This window comes from Coturnix japonica, chromosome 3 (genome assembly GCF_054131305.1).
Source record: "Coturnix japonica strain WE chromosome 3, WE-NBRP24, whole genome shotgun sequence".
Lineage (NCBI taxonomy): Eukaryota > Metazoa > Chordata > Aves > Galliformes > Phasianidae > Coturnix > Coturnix japonica.
Genome location: NC_140665.1, coordinates 10714874 through 10735784, shown reverse-complemented (window position 1 = coordinate 10735784; position 20911 = coordinate 10714874). Strand labels below are relative to the sequence as shown.

The window sequence follows — 20911 nt, the reverse complement described above, 5'->3', positions numbered from 1 at the left end:
AACAACTAGGAGTCTCAAAGAAAAAAAAAATCACCAGACAAACTTAAAAAGTTCATTACATTACATTTTAAATCTGTGTTATTTTTTGATGCCTGAGGCTGGCAATATAGCACAAGTCTTATCCTGCTGTCAGCTCACAGATTTGACTTAAATTAGATAAAGGAGTTCAGCAGTCCTCACCAAAAAATCGTGGGGCCATCTGTTTCCATGAGTTTCTTCTAAAATTACAAAGTGCTGCCCAGCTGCAATTGGCTGATTGGTAAGGAAGGAACCGTGTGAGGGGAGAGGAAAAAGACAGCAAACATAAAGTCTCCCCAAAGTATTAGCAAAGTGTAATGAAGGTGTTTAGTTATTCTTCCAATAGAAGAGCATTTCCAAGTAATGAAGTACATTTTCCATTAACAGAGAAAGCACACCAACCAGATGAGCTGGTTTAACTATGAAGCAGGACACTCTCTGAGATCCTCAGTTAAGATTTAAGGAAGAATGTGGGAGGAGAAGCAGATGCTTCAAGACAAGCGAAAACCATTTAGGTGTATTTCTATTAGCACAGAAGCTGCACTGCATGACTACTATGAATATAGGATATTCAAGATACGTGGTAATAGACAGGTCAAACAATGACTTCATGCAGCACAACATCTTGTTGGCTGTGCCAGAAGAACCTAAGGCACATTTCTATTGAATTTGCCACAGAGAAACAGAGAAGAAAATGCTGCAGTGATCCTAAAACCGAAGCTTCAGCTAATGGCTGCGCTGAGCACAGACCAGCGGGGCTGTGTTAGGTCCCACTGCAATGATCAGTGCAGTACTATACAGCTCCATGGTAAAACAGCTGGCACAGGTTCACGACTGAATTGCTGGCGGTTAAGGAAAGGGTGGGGAAGGACATTGTTAGATAATAGCTTTTTTAAGATATCAATATAGCTTATGGGTTTTTTTAAGCTGAAATGGAAACTCGCTCGAGAAAGGAAATAATTTATAGAGCCTGATCTATAGAAGGAATTGGTGTATTTGGCACCATGTCTAACTTGTGAAGTTGTGCCATCGTCCTTACATGGAATGTATTTCCTTCTCAATCCCTTGGATCTCCAAGGTGCAGGTGCCAGCTGCACAAATGCACTGAATCATTCCGTCCTGCAGGCACATTGCCCATGGGGTCGCTATCTCTCCTTGCCCAGCTGTTTCCTCAGCTTATTTAACTGCTGCACTGTATCATCAATAGCAAGTCATCCAGATACAGACAATGTGATTTTTAATTTTCTTTAACAGCTATGGTGGAGGATTACTACACTGATTGCAGGTTATAATATAACATCAGCAAACAAACCATATACCAAATCAATTATATTAATAACTGATTTCAATGGCAACTATTCTGAACCCAGTAGAGCACTTGTACCAGTCATTATTTGATGGTTTGATGATATTTCACGTTACCTTTAAAGCAGCATCAAGAAATAATGAACTGGACAACAAATGTGTTGTATTTGTCTTCAGGCTTTGCTGCTGGTTTCTTTCAGTTATGGGCATTAATGTATTTGTGAGAAGTGGGAAGGGCACAAGGGCAGATTGACAGCCACCTACTGAGCAACACCTTACAGCACAACACTGCCTTTACATTAGGTTTAAACAGCAGCTGGATAGAGAATATCATATATCACATTGCATTGCTTTCTTCATAAAGAAGGAAAATGTCACAAAACGGAGCTTATAGTGATGACTGGATATACCTGCAGGGAAAAATAAGGTTTACAGGTAAAAGAATGGGAAAACCTTGCATCTGTCTGCAGCTTCTGAAGAGGGATATGGCCCATATGGCCAAAAATAAGAAGAGAGGTCTTTAGCTTGTGAAGGATGGCAAAAATTGTACAGAGAGGAACAAAGGATCTGATATGGTACAAGAAAGAGAAGAGCATGGCACGGTCAGCCTGGGGATGAGCTATGTGAGAGTCCTGCTAAGTCCATCAGGAGAGCTCGATTCCTGTGTTTCTGCAGGTTTACATTCAACCACACATACCAAGGAGTGATCCCTGCTCTACCTTGCACCAAATATGAGTTGTTTACTTCCTCATAAAAGCTGAAGGAATAGATATATATTCATTCATAAAGATTCATAGTTAAACTACATCTTCCTATGAGAAACAGCTACCAGATGAGGTCTGAGTCGGAGCAGATCCAGGATGGACAGGGCTCAGAGGCCACAGTGCTCATCCAGTGTGAAACACAAAGCACGCGTCACTGCAGAACAGACCTCAGCCCATGTCACCTCATCCCCGTCCTGATCTGCACCTCCTGACATTCAACAAAGAAACAATTTTTGGAAGGCATTCTCCAGATATACTGCCAATGATACTTGGCAGGAGATTAGCTCCCCATAAGGAACAAAGTTATACATTTAAGAAGGAAATAAAGAAATCTTTCTCCCCTTACTCCATTTCCCTCCTCCCTCTCTCATTCTAATTAGAAGAACCAATTTTCCTTTGGCTCACCAAGCGGCACCTGGCAGGGACGCAGAACTGAAGCATTTAATTCTCCAGGCAGCAACTGCACTTCCCAGGCTGCTTTCCAGTGGCCTCTCTCACCCATCTTAAGTGCCAACAAAGGACTTCTCTGAAGTAAGATGTTGTCAAGCACAACACACAGCCTTTCTTTTAGCAACACCCATGTGTTAGTTCAGTGCTGGGGGGGCAGGGGGAGGAACATGCTTAAACTCATCCATCTATCTTAAATTTATATCCCCTGCCTTGACAGCTGTAGATATCTCATGTTGCTTAACTGTCTTTGCAAATCTTTAAATCAAAACTGTCTTCCACCAGAGACCGTCTGATTTAAATAGGGATCAATTCAGGGGAATCCAATGTCCTGTGCTATGCAGGTTGGGCTGTTTGATTGCATGGCTTTGGTTTCGTCTTGTTTTAAGTTTAGGACTTATTTTTTCTTTACAGCTTGAAACTATTGAACTATGTAATCAGAAACCATTCTGCGTTATTGATAGAAGCACAATACAACAGAAGGCAGGAAGCAGGATAAGTGTGGGTGGCCGCTCCACTTGTAGAAAGCAGAAGCATCTTGAATTTGAGGAAATATGCAGCTGACTGTTAGAACTACAGGGAAAGAAGGGTTCAATCATCTTCAGTCATGGTCTTCTTGCTTTCTTTATTTGGAGGGGGCGATGACATCCTGTTACCATGCAGGGATCTAGAGCGTATCACACAGGAAAAAGATCTGAACTGGAGGAAACTGAGAAGTAGTAAATTGCACAGAGGAAAAATACCCTTTAAGTATTTTTACCTTTACCCTTTAAGCTTTTAGAGCCCTCTAATACTTTATTTTTTTCTCAGCTAAATTAGCATATTAGGGTTGTTCCCATCTTACCATTTCAATTGTATTCTGATATTTCTGAGTGCTGATGTCTCTCTGACATTTTGTCATGGTTGCATTTTTCTTAAACCTTAACCTTTCCGGGTTACCTGATTTACGGCTCATGTAATATACAGACTCACGCTTGAATTCTCCTTCAGGAGTCAACTTTTTAGTAAGGTCAGCACTGTCTTCAGTCACGTCTACATTAGCATGATTAAGCTACCTCTGTAAACGTTCCACCTTGCAACTAACAGCTCATTATCATGAGATCGGTCTGGTACCCTTTATCAACAAGGTAAGGCCCATAAAGTATTTAGAACCACGTTAAAAGTTACTTCTGATTGTCTCATCAGTATAAAGGGAGTTCAAGTCAACCGCAGAGAAAGGGCATACATTAATCAAACGAAGCACCAGACCCTTTTTCTACCTCCTATTAAGCTATTTGCACCCCAGAGTTATAACCTTTGCTATAGAAGCTATAACCCCAGAGTTATTTCCTTTGCTGTTTGCCCCAGGACCTGATCACTCCCTTGTTTTTTTGGGGGGGGCTCAGGAAACCTATCAGAAAGAATTCCGTCGGAAGGAACCCAGGTTTAATATATTTTGCTAGGCTTTGTGAGACCTCTGGTGGCCAGATCCCTTCCTTGCAGCTCTGATGGTTTTACTACACCTGCAGTTGGGAGAGCTGTTGGTCCGCAACTTCAAACGACAGCTTTAGAGAAGGAAAAACCTCATCTAAAAGGCGTTCAGCGACATCGTGTTTTGTTTTAATTTTCTTTTTCTTTTCTCCTGAATTTATGCTGTTAAAAACAAGTTCTTATTTTGTTCTGTACTGTTACAAACCAACCTCCTTCTCTGGAGATATTTAAGACCCGCCTGGACGCCTACCTGTGTGACATGGTGTAGGGAGCCTGCTTTGGCAGGGGGGTTGGACTCGATGATCTCTAGAGGTCCCTTCCAACCCCTACAATTCTGTGTGATTCTGTGAAGCACACCGTTGTAAAGCCATGCAGCGGACTGCATTCTAGTGCATAAAAATCTTCTGCTTTTAAAGAAGAAGAGCTCCTGTTACCTCAGCAGCCATTTTTTTGCTCCTACCTGGAAACCCACCGGGAATGGCTGGCAGCCGTGCAGTCTCCTGCTCTGGGGCATCTCCACTGCACTACACCGCTCTCCTCACAGCACAGCTGGGCAGAAAACTGCCCTAAGGCAGGTGCACGGCTTCCCTCGCCCTGAGGGTATCTTGTTTTGGTAATAGCCTCAAATTGCGCTTGGGGAGGGTCTGGTTGGACAGTAGGAAAACGTTTATCCACACAGACACCCTTAATCGCTACCACGGGCCGCCCAGAGAGGCGGACAAGGCACCACCCGAGGGGGCGGAGCGCTGCCAAGATGGCGGCTCCTCCTGACGCGGTGGGCGGGACTCGCGGGGGGCGGGAATCGCGCGCTGTTTTGGCGCGCTCCGGTGGCGGGTGTTGTTTCCCGCCGCGGCCATGTCTCGTCAGAGCTCCCTGCTCCGCTTCTTCCCCAAGGCCCAGAAGCGGGCCGTCCACACCCCTCCGCCCGCCGGCAGGGAGAGCCGCTGCTGCACCGCCAAGGAGCAGAATGGCACCGAGACCAACGTCAGGCCTGCGGGGCGTAGCAAGGAGAACGGCAAAGCGGATGGAGCGGCCGCCGCGGGTAGCGGGTAAGCGGTGCGGGGCCTTGGGCCTGCGGGGGGCTGGAGGGCTGAGCGATCCCCTGTTCTCCTGAGGGAGGCGGGTGACTGTGTAGCCTGGCCGTCTCCAGTGCATAGCCCGGGATCTTGTATTAACTAGCAGCTGGTTACGCGCTCCTCCACCCTTAAGAAATATAAGAGACGTCGGGTGGATCGGGGAAGGAGTGCAGAGTGGTGCCCGGCGGAGTCTGGGGGAGCGAAGCACACAAATAAGGCTGAGGGGGGTGTGGGCGCAGTTAGAAATATCCGAAGGTCTGAACTAGGTCACAGCTCCCAGCAGCTTCCCAGGCCCTTCCTCAGGCACGCCGCTTGCTGCACTGCATGCCTTCCTCTGTGAGGAGAACGCTCGTTAATCCCTACGCCTCTTGTCTGTGCAGTGTCTCTTCTGTTTATTCTCCCGGGGACTTGGTGTGGGCCAAGTTGGAAGGATATCCCTGGTGGCCGTGCCTCGTCTACAACCACCCCACGGAGGAAACCACTGTCAGAGGGAAAGGGAACTCTGCTCGCATCCACGTGCAGTTCTTTGATGTCAGTCCCACGAGGGGCTGGGTCAGCATCAAGTACCTGAGGCCATACAAAGGTAGGAGATATCAGTAAATTGCTTGCTTTGAAACAGATGCCAGTGCTTTTGGTTCAGAATCTAGAGTATGGTGTTCTCCATAGGAAATGAGCAGCAAATCCAAGACCAGTGTTGAGAGTGAAAGCATGTTTTATACTTCCTAATGTTAGAGAAAGTAAGTTCTTGTGGGTTTTGGGGTGTTTGTGGCTATAAAACCTTGAGCTCTCTTGTTTGTTGGGCTACAATGAAAGCTTGCTTATGTTATAAAGTTTTTCTTCTTTTATTTTCCACTTGTGTATAAAGAAAATCCAGGAGTTCCATCTTAAGGGTATTGCACTTAAGCCAAAATGAATTTTAAAAGGGTGATGTTATTCCAGCGTTAGTACAGCCTAATGTAGGTGAATGGGCCCGTGGTTCATATGCATCTTTCCTGAAAGCATTCTCAAAGAATCAGATGTATTTTTAAAACAACTTACAGTGTTTTTAGAAGCAGATGTGGGTTAGAAGAATTGAGCTACTTACCATAATAATTGCATTAAAATGAGAGAAGTGCAGGATGTTTAAGCACACTGCAAGAAAGATGTCTAATTCAGAACCAAGCATGAATATTGAATACTTGCTTTGCATTTAAATGAAGGCGAAAAGCACTTTTAGAAATGAAGTGTTGAAATCATTGGTTAAGAGAAAAAAAAAATTGCTTACAACTGAATAAGTGTAAACACCACAAAGCCAGGCTTTGTAACAGTTGGGCATGCGAGAAATCAAGTGATTTATGTATAAATAGATAAGTGAAAATGAAGATGTTGCACATGAGTATGCAGTTAAATTGTATGATGAGATTTGCTCCTGCAACTGTCTGTCATTGTTAAATGCAAAGTATTTTTAGATTGCCTCCCTGCATTTGCAGAACTAAGATGAAGGTCTAGTTTGTTGTTGATATGTTGTGTTTAAGTGGTATAAGTAGCTCCTTGAAGCTTCATACTTGGGTGCTGAGAGCCCGTAAATAAGCTACCTTTGGCCTACGGTTAACTTGGAGCGAAAGTTTGAGCTAATAGCAGCTTTCCAAGTGACCTGCAAGAACAAGTGTAAAGATGTGTTCAGGCAGAACCTGTTGCTTCATGCAGACAGCTAAAAGCAGAAAGAGGAACCATCCTTCCCCTTCTGAGGCATAATCTTCTCTGTCCTCAAGCTGAGTATATGGTATGTTATATATACACAATTCATTCATTCAGCATAGCATTAAGGTGAATCCCAGCTTCTCTGGGGATCCTTTCTAGAAACCAGTCTGTAGGTTGGTTGCCTTTGCTTTTTGTTTTCAGGTAGTTGCCCTCTACAAGGAAAGAGGAGCTACATTGCTATGGGGATGCGAGAGGAGGGAAAGTACGTATTCTTGGTATATAAAGTGTACATACTATATGTAGTATAATTAATAATTTAATCTTATCTAATTGCTTGAATACAGTTAAAAGGAAAGACGAACGCTAGCTGGCTAAATGCTGGACCAACTTGGTTTCTGACAGATGGCTGTTTTGCAGGCTCATCAGACAGAGAGGTGCTGAAGGGAGGAATGTTTTACAGCACAAAGCCTGAAATTAAGAAAGCAATGGAGCTGGCAGATGATGCGATGAGCAAAGAGAAAACTAAGCGGCTTGAGCTGGCTGTGTGCAACGAACCTTCAGACACTGAGGAGGAAACGGAGGTAAAATATTTCTTGCTGTCGTTTTCAGAAATAGTGCTAGAACTTAGAAGCTGTCTCTTGGAGCTGAGCATGGAGTGTCCTCCAACTCTGTGGTACAGTAATCATTGCTTGTGTGCTCCTTGACGGTGCATACAACGTATGCTTATTCCATTTTGTATTATCTCTGTGCTGTTAGATCATATGCTGATCTTATACCTTTTCTAGTAAGAAAAATAAGTCTAATGTGTCTTCACTGTTTCCTGACCTCAGAGAAGTTTCTTAAATTCTCTAACATGTATATATTATAGGTGGCAGTTTATTTCCCAGTAAAGAATATTCTGTGAAGTTAAACTGCTGTGAGGCTGTGACTGTCTAGTCTTTTGCTTGAAGTATTGTAGCTACTGCATTTGTGTGCTTCTTCTTGAAGCTACGATATTTTACTTTGTTGGGCAGAACTTTTAATAGGTTAAATAATTTCTCTTTCAGCAAATGAGTGGAAGTGCATCAGGCGACAGTGATGACAGCAATAGTGAGGAGGATGTGAAGGGCAATAAGCGAGTACCAAACAGAGAAAGGGCCATAAAAGCCAAAAGAAGAAAAGTGCTGGATTCGGACAGTGATCGTGATGGTTCTGATGTAGAGTTCAAGCCTGATGTGAAAGAAGCAGCAAGCAGCGAGGAAGCCAGTAGTGGAGTGGATGAAAATGAAGCTACTGATGCTGAGACAGATGCGGAGAGCATTGAAGAAAGTCCCATAAAAATCCCTTCTAAACGGAAGAGAGGAAATGTTAGCAAGCCTTCTAAAAGGAGTAGCTTAGAAAATGAACATTCTGAAGCACCCAAAAGAGTAGCACCGGTTTCATTAGAAGCCAAGTCTAAGCTGACGTCATTTGCAGCACCTGAAAATTTTGAGTCTCAGGCAAATGCTTGCAGTGGAGGCACGAGTGGCTTTGCAGCATGGGAGCATGAAAAGCTTGAGTGGTTGCAGGAAGGGAAAAAGAAAGACGCACACAGGAGGCGACAGAATGACCCTGATTATGACCCATGTACTTTGTACGTACCTGAGGACTACCTTAACAAATGTACGCCTGGAATGCGGAGGTGGTGGCAGCTGAAAAGTCAAAACTTTGATGCGGTGATTTGCTACAAAGTTGGGAAATTCTATGAATTGTATCACATGGATGCAGTCATTGGTGTGAATGAGCTGGGCCTGATATTTATGAAAGGCTCGTGGGCTCATTCTGGCTTTCCAGAGACTGCGTTTGGCAGATTCTCTGCTATTCTGGTTCAGAAGGGCTACAAGATAGCTCGTGTCGAGCAAACAGAAACTCCTGAAATGATGGAAGCACGCTGCAAGTCAACAGCACACCCAACCAGGTTTGACAGGGTTGTACGCCGGGAAATCTGCAGAATCCTTACCAAAGGGACTCAGACTTACAGTATTATAGACTGTGATCCTTCAGAGAACCACAGCAAATACCTTCTGTGTGTGAAGGAAAAAGAAGACTCCTCTGGACAGCGTGTTTATGGGGTCTGTTTTGTTGACACATCAGTTGGGAAGTTTTATGTTGGCCAGTTCTCAGATGACCGGCACTGCTCGAGGTTTAGGACTTTAGTGGCGCATTACACTCCTGTGCAGGTCTTGTTTGAGAAGGGAAACCTGACTGTGGACACTCAGAAGATACTGAAAAGCTCGCTCATTTCTTGCATTCAGGAGGGGCTGATCTCTGGCACCCAGTTCTGGAGTGCGTCTAAAACACTAAAGGTTCTTCTTGAAGAAGAGTATTTCAAAGAGAACAAAAACCCTGAGAGTGGGTGTGTTCTGCCCTCTGTAATCAAATCTCTGACTTCAGAGAGTGACTCGCTGGGGTTAACTCCTGGCGAAGACAGTGAATTGGCTTTGTCAGCTCTTGGGGGAATTGTCTTCTATCTCAAGAAGTGTCTGATTGACCAAGAGCTGCTGTCGCTGGCAAACTTTGAGAAGTATGTCCCCGTGGATGCTGATAGCGCAAAAACGGCGAGTTCCAGTAATTCCTTTGCCAGAACTGACCAGCGCATGGTGCTGGATGGAGTCACCCTGATGAACCTGGAAGTCCTGCAGAATGGAACCAATGGAAGCACGGAAGGCACTTTGTTGGAGAGGATTGATTCCTGCTGTACACCGTTTGGGAAGCGGCTCCTGAAGCAGTGGCTTTGTGCTCCGCTTTGTAATCCCGCATCCATCAATGATCGTTTAGATGCTGTCGAGGACCTTCTGGCTGTGCCGGCGAAACTGACTGAAATTAGTGAGCACCTGAAGAAACTTCCTGACCTTGAAAGGCTGCTCAGCAAAATTCACAGCATTGGATCGCCGCTTAAAAGTCAGAACCATCCTGACAGCAGGGCCATCTTTTATGAAGAGATTAAATACAGCAAAAAGAAAATTGCTGACTTTTTTTCTGCGTTGGAGGGGTTTAAAGTAATGAATGAAATTGTCAATGCCATGGAAGAAGTCGCCGGTGACTTCAAATCTCGAGTCCTTAAGCAGTTAGTCACCCGCAAAGCCAAACATCCAGATGGCCGCTTCCCAGACTTGAGCGTGGAGCTGAAAAGGTGGGACACGGCTTTTGATCATAACCAGGCTCGGAAGACAGGAGTGATCACTCCAAAGGCAGGTTTTGACTCCGATTACGATAAAGCACTACAGGATATTAAAACTGCTGAGGAGGATCTCCATACGTACCTTGATAAGCAACGCAAACTGCTTGGGGTCAAATCCATGCTGTACTGGGGGACAGGCAAAAATCGATACCAAATGGAAATACCAGAATCCGCCACATTGCGTAAACTACCTGAAGAATATGAGTTGAAGTCCTCCAGGAAGGGATACAAACGTTACTGGACCAAGGAGATTGAGAAGATGCTGGCTGAGCTGATGAATGCTGAGGAGCGAAGAGATGCGGCTCTGAAGGACTGCATGAGGCGTTTGTTTTATAACTTTGACAGGAACAGCCAGGACTGGCAGACAGCCGTACAGTGCATGGCTGTGCTGGGTAAGAGCCTCCTTGCAATTGTTACCTCAAGTGAAATCACTCCTGTGTAGTAAAGGATGAAATCTGACCGTGTTAAGCCAAATTAGAGGGGAAAAAAAAAAAGGGCTGTGGCCGGCCCTTCATTTATGGTTTAAAAACTCTGGTTGTGATAACAGCATTAATATGGCAGTGCAGGTGGGGTGCTGGGTCTCGCTGTTCCCAACCTCTTTCATAATTCCTGTTATGGGATTTCTTTTTATCTTGTAGATGTCTTGATGTCCTTTGCTAACTACAGTCAAGATGGCGATGGACCGCTGTGCCGACCTGTAATTCTACTGCCTGCGGATAGTTCTCCTCCCTTCCTGGAACTGAAAAGCGCACGCCATCCTTGCATTACAAAAACTTTCTTTGGGGATGACTTTATTCCTAATGACATCGTGATAGGCAGTAAGGATGAAGATGGTGGTGGTGGAGCTTCCTGTGTGCTAGTCACTGGCCCAAACATGGGTGGCAAATCGACACTCATGAGACAGGTGACTGCTGAGCTACAGTATTCCAGAGTGCCTGTGTTTTGGTGAAGGGATCTGTGACTTAGCTGCTCATGAAGGTCCTTGTGGTGATCTGAGGGGTTTGCTATAATAACACTGCAGCCAAATTGTAATTCTGGTTGAAAACGCTCACGTTTAGGAAGTAGATTGGATATTTCTTTACTGGGGAGTAAGTTTTATTCCTCTTGTGAGAGAGGGATGGAAAATGCAATAGAGCATCTTTGTCTTTTTCAAGAGACCTTACCCAGGACTTGGTGTCATCTGAAAAAAGATGCTTTGGGTTGAACAAGAGGCAACTGGGGAAGCAGCAGGGAGTTTGCCTTCTAAGCACTGCTTGCTGTGTTTTCAAGGCTGTCAGAGTAGTTTAGTCAGGGATTAACGATGCCACAACCTGGAGCTGTTAAAACAGAGGGGAAGTTTTATGTACTCGAGTCTTAGCTTTGTTCCCTTGTTCTCTGTGTGGAACCAGAACCCCGAGCACACAGTGAAAATTCACGTGTGGCAATGTTTGTTCTGCAGGCTGGTCTCCTGGTTATAATGGCTCAGCTGGGATGCTACGTGCCTGCTGAGGTCTGCAGGCTCACACCCATCGACAGAGTATTTACACGGCTCGGTGCCTCTGACAGAATCATGGCAGGTAAGTTTGTGAGCTGCAGTGTTCTGCCATGGACTTGGATTCTTGGCACATCTGTACACAGATGGGAAAGGGATGAGCAGGGTTTGGTTCCTAACCAGTCCACATCCCATCAGCCAAATTAAGCCCCCACCCTTCTCATGCCGGGAAAAAAAACCACCTTATGTTTATGAGTTTGCTTCAAGTTTCATTTTGGTTTGACTAAGGCCCAGTGCAGATCAAACACGCTTTCAGCTGTTCTTCAATGCCTTCACAGCTAATTTTTTCTCTTCCTTAAAGGTGAAAGTACCTTCTTTGTTGAATTAAGCGAGACTTCCAGCATCCTGCAGCATGCAACAGAGCACTCCCTGGTTCTCGTGGATGAACTTGGTAATCAGTCTGCTTTGTAACGGATGGGAACTGCCTGATTTGGGCAGTAGGGCTGTGCAGATGAGAGCAGGATACATAGAGGGAGCTGTAGTGCAGTGCCCTGATTTGGAACTGGATGCTACCCACGTCACCCCCTCTAAAACATGGATTCCTTGGGTGCACTGGAAACCAGTGTGCTACCTCCCATCCTCCAATCCCTATTACCCTATTTATTTCCAGCTGAGTTTTCCTGCTGGCCTTTGCTAGATCACCTGCAGCAAACCTTTAGTGTGCCAGCAGCAAGTTTCAGAGCAGGAATGTCTTCTGTGCAGTACAGAAGAGACAGCAGCTGTTAGGGAGCAGATGCTGCAGTCACTTGGCCCTGCTGGTGGCTCTCAGTGCTGCTGCTTGCTCTCCTCCCTGCCCTTGCAGCATGGAAGAGGGTTTGCTATGTATTAGTTTGCAGCACATCAATGAATTACATTTCTAAGTCTTTAGGAACAACAGCTCTGCTTCTATTGATCCGTCTCAATGCCTGTGGGGGGTAGGGGGCCCCATCAGTAGCAAGTAGATACGGGACAGAGTTGACTGCACCTTTTTGGTTCTTGGGGCTGACATGTTTTCCATTGCTCCACCAGGCCGAGGCACGGCTACGTTTGATGGAACAGCGATAGCGAGCGCAGTGGTCAGAGAACTGGCTGAGAACATCAGGTGTCGCACACTGTTCTCCACGCATTACCACTCCTTGGTGGAGGACTGCTCGGGCAGCGCAGCCGTGCGGCTCGGACACATGGTGTGTATCAGCTGTGATGGGATTCTTTCTGGGCTGGCAGAGCTGGTGCTGTGAATGCAGCTCAGTCCCAGAGCTCTGCTGGGAGCAGGTATTTTCGTGCATCTGTTTGTCCTGTGTGATATAAACTAACTGCCGGTCATTTAACCTTTTTAGGCTTGTATGGTGGAAAATGAGAGTGAAGATCCAAGCCAGGAAACAATTACCTTTCTGTATAAATTCATTGAAGGAGCGTGTCCAAAAAGCTACGGCTTCAATGCAGCGAGGCTTGCTGACATCCCAGAGGAAGTCATTCAGAAAGGGCACAGAAAGGCAAAAGAGTTTGAGAAAAAGACCATGTCACTAAGGATATTCAGGTGAGGCCTCTGTTCTCTATTCTGGATGTTGCTCACTTGGCAGCCATTTCACAATTGGGTTGCTGCTTTTCTTTACAAGAGCAAAGCATGGAAGTAAACCCCATTTTTGTGATTACTAAATGTGCCATACACCCACTGGGGAGGGGGACGTTCAGCCTGGCTGCAAGGCAGCAGATTGGATGCCATAGTTTGAGGCTGGGTTGCTGTGGCTGCTGAGGGGCAGGGTGGGAGCTGAGCCAAACCCAAGGGCCACAGCGCCGTGCTGCCCTTACACATGGGCTGACAGCAGCTGTGACACCACTGCACATGCATCGGGTGCTCTTACCCCTTCATTCAATGACAGTGATGTTTTTTGCCTCCCTCAGGTTTCTGTGCCGGGTGGTGGACGGTGCAACTCCTGATGCGGATGGGGTGGGGAAGCTGAGCTCGATGCTCAGTCACCTCTGAGCTGGAGTTTTTGTTCAGGTTTGTCAAAAAGGTTGGAGCAGACAACGTTATGATCTAATAAACTTTATTTTTTAAAAATGACCATTTTTCCATTGTCTTTCCTAGGAAATTAAACCCTTTAATTCTTACCTACCCTCTACATAATGGTTATTGAGTACTCCACAATATATTAAGTCTAGATGTTATGGTACATGCATACACTTTCAGGCTGTTGATTACCCACTGTCACCAATACACATAAATGGAAAAAAGCTATGGAACTGTATAGGGCTGTATATATACTTGTCTCAGCTTCATTAGAGCAGGAAATTGCTGCGATTTCCAGCAGGTTATGTAAAGTAATGTCCAGACTGTTCAAAAAAAACTATGAACAGAGTAAAATACAAGACTGTTTTGAGGAGACTTTCTACCGTGTACTTTAAAACATAGTAAAATTTCACTCACAAAACTCAGTTAAACGGGTACTCTGTTTTATAGTGCATTAGAGTCTAGGAAGTCTCATTAAAACACTCGCTTTTCCTTGTTAGGGTGGGTCGAGTTCAGGCTATTGCTGGGGCGGGGCGGGAGGTTCTAACTTCAGAGGACACCAGAAAAATTGCTGGATATAATTTAAGATTAGTGTTTTCTCTTTCATAGAAAGAACGTACATACTGGGACATGAGTACAGTTACAGCAAGTCTAGGTGTGCTAACAAAACAGGACACATTCAAGTACAATAAGATTTTTTTTTTCCTTTTTCTTTTCTTTTTTTCTTTTTTTTTTTCTTTTTTTTTCCTGGAAATTAGAAACGAACTACATGAGATTAAAGCATTAAAATCATATTTCTCAATCTGAATAAATGTTAAAAAAAAAAACCAACAAAAACAAAACAAAAAAACAAATAAATCAAAAGAAATGCAGAAGTGCTCGCTCACATTTTGTTCTTTTTACCATGTTACAAAAGCAAATTGGTACCCATGTCCATAAAGGCAGCAACAAAGAATGCTGCTTGTCTACAGAATAGTACTACTGCAAATTGACTGCGCTCCAATGCTACTTGTAAAAACACCAGCTTTCGCAAGTTGGTATCTGTACAAAATTGCAGCTTATGGTTGGTTGGTTTTTTTTCTTCACTTCTGTCCCTTCAAAGTCTCTGTTTACACAGTAATGCTAAAACGCCCAGTTCTGGTATCCTGAGTCAACATATTGCCACTTTCTTTTTTGGTAGGTTGAGCTCCATAGTGTCAACACCTCACACGGCCGCTTTAACACAGTCTCTTTCTGGAGAAATGGGCAGGTTTAACTTCCTCCAAAGCAAAGGGCTGAACAGTTACGAGATTAGAATGGCAGGACTTTCTTGCTGAAAGGAATTCAGTTGTGCTGCAATGTATTGGATTCTATAGGTGGAGCAGAGTCATATAGTGTATCTGTATCATGTGTAGGCTCTCCGGCAAGCGTACAGGGATTGGACAGTGTTCCAGCACCACAGTCACAGAAAAATCTACAAAGAAAGAGAGCTCTTTAGTTCTCTTGTTTGCATCACCAAAAGAGCTTGGGGTGCTGGTAGGAAACGTACCTATCGTGTCTGATGAATTCTACGTCGTGTCCTTGATGGCACTTCTTAATGCAGTTCACACAGATGGCGTTGCGGTCCGTGGTGTTGCAGGTGTGACACCTGCAGAGGAACACACGGGGCGTGAAGCAGAGCCCGGGGGCTGGGATGGGGCTGGGGATGGCGTGGGGGCACAGCAGCACTTTGGGACATGCACAGGAACACAACACTGGAGAGCTTTGCTCTGAGTGGCATCGCCCGTGTGCTCTGGGCTGCGTGTTTTGGACAAGGAGCAGTGCCGTGTGCTGCCTTAGGGCTCGGGGTCATGGCAGCCATATGTTCTCCTCAGCACAATAGAACCTGACCCAATCTCTGCTATCACAACTGTGTGCTACACACAGCACAGCTCCTGGGGGCCTTGCTAAAGGATGGAGGGGGTTTGCCTGAGGAACCCTGCTGGGGGCGGCCAGAAGGAATCTGTTACCTGTAGAAGTCATGCATGGGATAGCTGGTGTAACTGGAGATCTTATATAAACACTGGCCTCTACTGACAGCTTTTTCTATGGCATCTTGATTGTTCATTATCTTGTTATCTGTTGGGGGGAAAGAGAAAACAAACACAGAGTCAGTGACTTCTCAAAGACATCCAAATCGTTTTTTCTCCCCCAGCCTTTTAAGGCCTAGAAGCATTCAGAACAGTTAGTTCTATATGTCTGTGTTTGAGTTCTGGCACTTCTGCATCTGAAGGGCCGCTGACAAGAAGGTCCAATACAAAGGCAAACCAGCGCCCAATGAAAGCACAAAGCGACCAAACACAACCAACGAAGGCTCTGCTCACCTTTCATCGTGACGTTGACACCAGATGCGAGAAATAAACCCCCAAAGCGGTTGTTGAAAATCTGATTGCCTTCTAATGTTGCAGTCGCGTGATTTGTTATTTCAATTCCTGCCGTGGGTTGGGAACAGAGGAGAGAAAAGAGAAGTGGGAGAAGTCAGTCCTTGGCCACTGTGCGGCTGCACCTCCCCGTGGAGCCGTGAGGGTTTCTGTACGTTTTCATGGTTGTTTTTTTAACCATAAGTTCAAGGAGAAAAAGTACATTGACGTGCTTAGAAAGGGGGCAATGCAGCACTATAAACTGAGGTTCAAACTGAATCCAACAGCGCACCTTACCTTTCCTCAGACATCTTTTTACAATACATTTCCAAGAAGAGGACCTAAAAATCATCCCCATCTTCACCATTAACCCACATCTTCCACTGCTCATTTCTCCTGCACTGCTCTTGACAGCAACCTACCCCTCCCTCCCACTACACACAGCAACAACACCTTTACAGCCGCCTCCTCAGAAAACTTCCTTCTTCTGGAAAAAAAGATGGGAGAAAACTCAGCATCAACTAGAAATACCTCCCAGACAACTTCATCCAATACTTCTAATATGTAACAGTGAAATAAATAGTATTTCACAGAAGGACGAGAAGGAAGACTATGCACTGATCCTCAACGCATAAGCAATAAAAGGTATTTTAGCTACAATTCCAAAATCATTCCAGTAACAGAATGAAGGCTTTCCCACTCGTTTGTTACAAACCCTCAGTAACATGGGGTAAAGAAACAGATTTAGCTCGGTGAACAGCTCACTCTAAGCTCTAACACTTCAAAATCTGATCTGAACAACACAAACCTGCAGCAAAGCCATCAAATATTCGATTTTTCCTTAGCACGGGGTGGCTGTTGGTGCTGATAAGAACACCAGCCTGGGCATTCCTGAAGATATCGTTCTCTTCCAGAAGACCTATCACGGAAGCAGCAAACGGGAGATTTCAGATTGTTAACATTTCCTCATTTGTAACCATGCCGTGGAATGTTCATTCCTTCCATTTGAGGAATATCCACCAATAGCACTGAAGTTAGTGAGTGAAGTTTAAGGTCACTGCAGAACCACAGGACGGGTTGGGTTGGAAGGGACCCTGAAGCCCACCCACCCCAAGCCCCACTGTAGGCAGTGCTGCCCCCAGCAGCTCAGGCTGCCCATGGCCCACCCAGCCTGGCCTTGGGCACCTCCAGGGTGTATTGGCAGCAGCCTGCCAATACAAAGCTTAACTTGCATTTTAGTTACCACAGGACAGGAATACCTTAAAACGATTCCTTTAAAAGCGCCTCTTGTTTTTCCCCTTCCTCTTTCAGACTGGCAAAACCCAAAAAGTTCATATGCAAGATGTTGGCTGGGAAACTTGAATTAAGCACTGCCTTTCAGTGAAATGGCAAAGCTCACAGATGAGATAGGAGCACTGACGTAAGCAGTAATCAACACAGTCGTCTCAGATGAGATTAATTACCCCTCTGCCTCCCACAGTTGAGTATTAGTGATGTAATTAAAGCTAAAAAGCACCAAGTATGTTTGTTACAGCTATTTTAATACTTCAAAAGACAAGAGCTGGATTTCTAAAGAGTACTTTGAAATGGACACTGCTTAAACTGAAATTAAACTATTATCCAGGACACTTGGTATATGCCAGAAAGGGAAAAATTACCTCTTCCTCCGTTAAATATACAGATGCCTCCATCTCTTCCATCATGGATTTTGTTTCTTCTTAGTGTAGGATTGCTGTCTGTTTTAATCCATACACCAGCCATCGCGTTATCAAAGATTTCATTGTCTTCTATAAATCCAAGACCTGGAGAGTAGGAAAGATAGTTAAATATATATATATATATATATATAAAATAGTTAAATATATATAGTTATTTTATATATATATATAAAATGGGAAAAGATGTTATGACAGAAGTGAAACAATTGGGGACAAATGAAACAGACCTACCAGAGTTATAAACAAGAATACCACCATTCTGACCTCCCCAGATCTTGTTGCGTCTGATTTTGGGGTTGCTTCCAGTTCTAGAGAGATGTAGATACAAAGAAATCATTTATCCCAGTTTCCCGTTCCTCACGGCCAAACTATGGCAGAGCCTCTACAGAAACATCTGACAGATGAGACTGGTTGAAACCTTAATAAAATATTCTATTTTCAAGTCAGCAAACAGATTTCAGTTTCAACACGCCTCAGAGGTCAATAACCAGCCTACATTAGAGACCATTCCTCCTGTTTAGGCAGAAGAATGAGAACGCACGTTACCTTATCTGAACCCCTGAGTACATGTGATTGTAGATGTCGTTGTCTTCTAACACGCCGTGTCCATTGTCGTAGAAATAAACTCCAACCTGGCACGTGAGAAACGTCGTTATTAGTTTGAAGGTAATGAAACACAAACTGTTCCTCTTTTTCCGTCCCCCCCCAGCACGCTGGTAAAACTCACCTGTTTCCCACTATGTATTCTGTTCCTCCTCAAGACAGGAGTGCTCCCTGTTGTCACCCAGACCCCAGCCAAAGTATTGCTGTAAACTTCGTTCTCCTCAATCACACCTTGTCCTTTTTCATGCTGAATACAAGAAGTGTAAGAGTCAAGAACATCTTCTAAGTGCTAACACCCTTTTGCTGCTTGTACCCACCACCCCCATATGGCTCCTTAGTTAGATCAGTAGAACAAACAGATGAAACTCTCCATGTGCAGCATTAGCTGAATACCTGCTAAGTTTTGGTAGGAAGAGATGAAAACGTTTTCTTCACCAAAATGCAAAATGGTTGAGGTAACTTGACAGCTGCATCAGTTTAACCAAGAGGAGACCTTGCACTACACTTAATTCCTCACTTTACAATACAAGCTTCACCCTGACACAACTAACCTATTGTACAACCAAAGAAATGCAGTTGGTGTAAGCACAAGCACTCACTTTACACACAGTACCATCCTTCTATAAGCTTCTAGGAACTGAAAGCAAGTTTTCCTGCCTGCCTGCAGGTAATGCTTACCACATAAATGCCACCATGCTGACCATCATGGATCTTGTTGTGTCGAACGATGGGACAACTGTTGGTTCTGATCTGTATTCCTGCTAATGCATTACCTGTTAACAGAAATGGCACTCAATGCAACTTCCATGCTCACTGTTCTCTGAATCCAATATGCGGTAAGAAAAGCAGCTTACCGTAAATGTCGTTTCCTTCAATAAGGCCTCTTCCATCACCAAAGATATAAACACCACCTTGATTCCCATTAAAAATTGCATTGCCCCTAAGAAGCAAAATAGTTGTTATGGGCTCGTACAGCACTGTACAGTAATACACAGTGCCGAGGACTGCACAGAACTCAGAATTGAAACAGAACAGAAACAGAACCTTTGTTTTGTGGCTTTTCAAGAAATACCCACTTCAAGTACATGCACAGCCAAACACAGGCAGCCATTTCATTATTAAACATACAGGAATATTTATAGTTCAGCAACCATAAACGAAATAAAGTTGCCCAATTCCCATTCCCACCAAAGCTCCACTGCCAGGCAGAAAATTATCAATACCTTATTGTTGGGTCGCTGTTTGAGGTAATCCAAACACCTGCAAAGTTGTTTGCATAGATTTTGTTCTCTATGAATTGTCCTCTTCCTTTTTCATGGACGTAGATGCCCCCAGTCTGGCCATGATGGATCTCACACCGAACCACTGTCGGATTGGCGTATGCTTTCACCTCAAAACCTGCTATCCTGTTCCTGTGGATGTTGCAGCTTTCAAAGTAACCCTTAAGACACAGAGCATACAAGGTTTCCTGTCAATGCCTTTGTAAAGTGAAGGCTCAATGTTCCGATATTCCTCCCCTTCCCAACATTGCTGTTATTTTAAGAGGGAACAGCACCTGAACTGGCAAAGTATCAGTACTTATTTGGCTAATTAGAACAGCTTGTGTCATTTGTTTTTATGTTCCACCTACTCCAACAGACACCACTTTGAAATTAGGGTTATGTGTTTTAACTTATGTGATTTTGTTCGCTGCTTTTCTACTCCAAAGTGTTTTTCCTCTGTACTTTCAGGAGGGTTTTCTTCCTTCTCTCTTGCAAAGATCACACCATTACAGGAATGCAGGTATTTCACATCAACTGTTTAAAAAATGTCTTTAAAAAACTAAATGAAAATCAGGGCTGTTTTAAGATTTCTTAAGTAAGTGTTCCCTGATGCTCATACTCCTCAATAAAATAAAAAAATCACAAAAATTTGCCTTCTGAAGTCTGGAACAGTATCTGAGAGTAGGTGGCTTTTATAAAGACCCCAGAGCAGCATAAAAGAACCCGCATTCATGATGCCAAACAAACCCTTTCTTTTGAGGGCAGAGGAGAAATCTGCTATATGCTACAAAAGGCCAACTGGATTTGTTATGCATTCTACAGAGAGACTGGCATAAGCTTCGCTTATATTCCGTACTGTATAAACACTCCTTTAAAATTCCCAGATCTGTAATATTTGAAAGAATGACTTCTCATTTGGGAATGAGGAAAATGAAGGCTTATGCTTAGGTCTCCATTTCAACATCGTAACTCTACTTCAGCTCATTCTTTCAGCCAACTGAAGGTTCTCTGTTGTTTGCACACAGTGACCCAACACCATTCCATCTGCTATCTTGTCTCTGGCACCTGGCAAAGAGACATCTGTGTGTGGTAGGGAGGGCTGCCACTGGGCTCCTGCCTGCAGGCTCTGCACTCTGCATACGGCAGAACATTGCTGGTTTAGGAAGAAGAGGTTAAGTTTCACAGGCATCAGAAGACAAAGAACAGGCTGAGAACTTGGACGTGAAAAACAAAGCACTCTTTAACCTCTCAAGAGTCGGCACTGTGGTACAGAAACCCACGGGAAAATAGCGTGTAGGGTAGGAATCTGGCACTGGAATGTAGTTGTCCCATTTCACAGTCACAAGCAGCGACCAGTGCTCACCAGCACACGGCAGCTCACAGGCTGTAGTGACTGTGCCCTGGTAGAGTTGGTGACAACTCTCTCCTCTATGGGGACAGGCTGGGGGAGCTCAGACATCCACAAAGCAC

At 44.5% G+C, this 20911-nt stretch overlaps 2 protein-coding genes and 1 long non-coding RNA gene across 14 annotated transcripts in view; 1 reads left to right on the top strand and 2 right to left on the bottom strand.

The window, feature by feature from the left end:
- LOC107310865 (uncharacterized) overlaps positions 1-4778 on the bottom strand; it is a 32418-nt gene extending 27640 nt beyond the window's left edge. For 6 of the 10 annotated variants that reach the window (XR_014944452.1, XR_014944451.1, XR_014944450.1 and 3 more), the window contains exon 1: positions 4465-4778. This is a non-coding gene — a long non-coding RNA (uncharacterized LOC107310865). The remainder of the gene's footprint in view (positions 1-4464) is intronic. The other 4 variants (XR_014944456.1, XR_014944457.1, XR_014944458.1 and 1 more) reach the window with 4 other exon arrangements.
- A 52-nt stretch (positions 4779-4830) lies between these two features.
- MSH6 (mutS homolog 6) lies at positions 4831-13534 on the top strand. The gene is made up of 10 exons (XM_015856898.3): positions 4831-5053; positions 5461-5663; positions 7178-7341; positions 7807-10351; positions 10598-10863; positions 11398-11515; positions 11792-11881; positions 12499-12653; positions 12807-13006; positions 13372-13534. The coding sequence occupies exons 1-10, from the start codon at positions 4860-4862 to the stop codon at positions 13451-13453; spliced, it is 4017 nt and encodes a 1338-aa protein (XP_015712384.2). The 5' UTR covers positions 4831-4859; the 3' UTR covers positions 13454-13534.
- The window catches only part of FBXO11 (F-box protein 11), a 60909-nt gene continuing 53498 nt past the window's right edge, over positions 13501-20911 (bottom strand). For all 3 annotated transcript variants that reach the window (XM_085542655.1, XM_015856901.2, XM_015856899.3), the window contains exons 12-23: positions 19403-19620; positions 19034-19119; positions 18858-18952; positions 18304-18426; positions 18123-18208; positions 17808-17884; positions 17517-17660; positions 16667-16777; positions 15823-15930; positions 15469-15577; positions 15009-15107; positions 13501-14933 (exon numbers count right to left, since the gene is read on the bottom strand). In XM_085542655.1, the coding sequence (XP_085398781.1) occupies positions 14804-14933; positions 15009-15107; positions 15469-15577; positions 15823-15930; positions 16667-16777; positions 17517-17660; positions 17808-17884; positions 18123-18208; positions 18304-18426; positions 18858-18952; positions 19034-19119; positions 19403-19620 (1386 nt within the window). In that variant the 3' untranslated portion in view covers positions 13501-14803. The remainder of the gene's footprint in view (positions 14934-15008; positions 15108-15468; positions 15578-15822; positions 15931-16666; positions 16778-17516; positions 17661-17807; positions 17885-18122; positions 18209-18303; positions 18427-18857; positions 18953-19033; positions 19120-19402; positions 19621-20911) is intronic.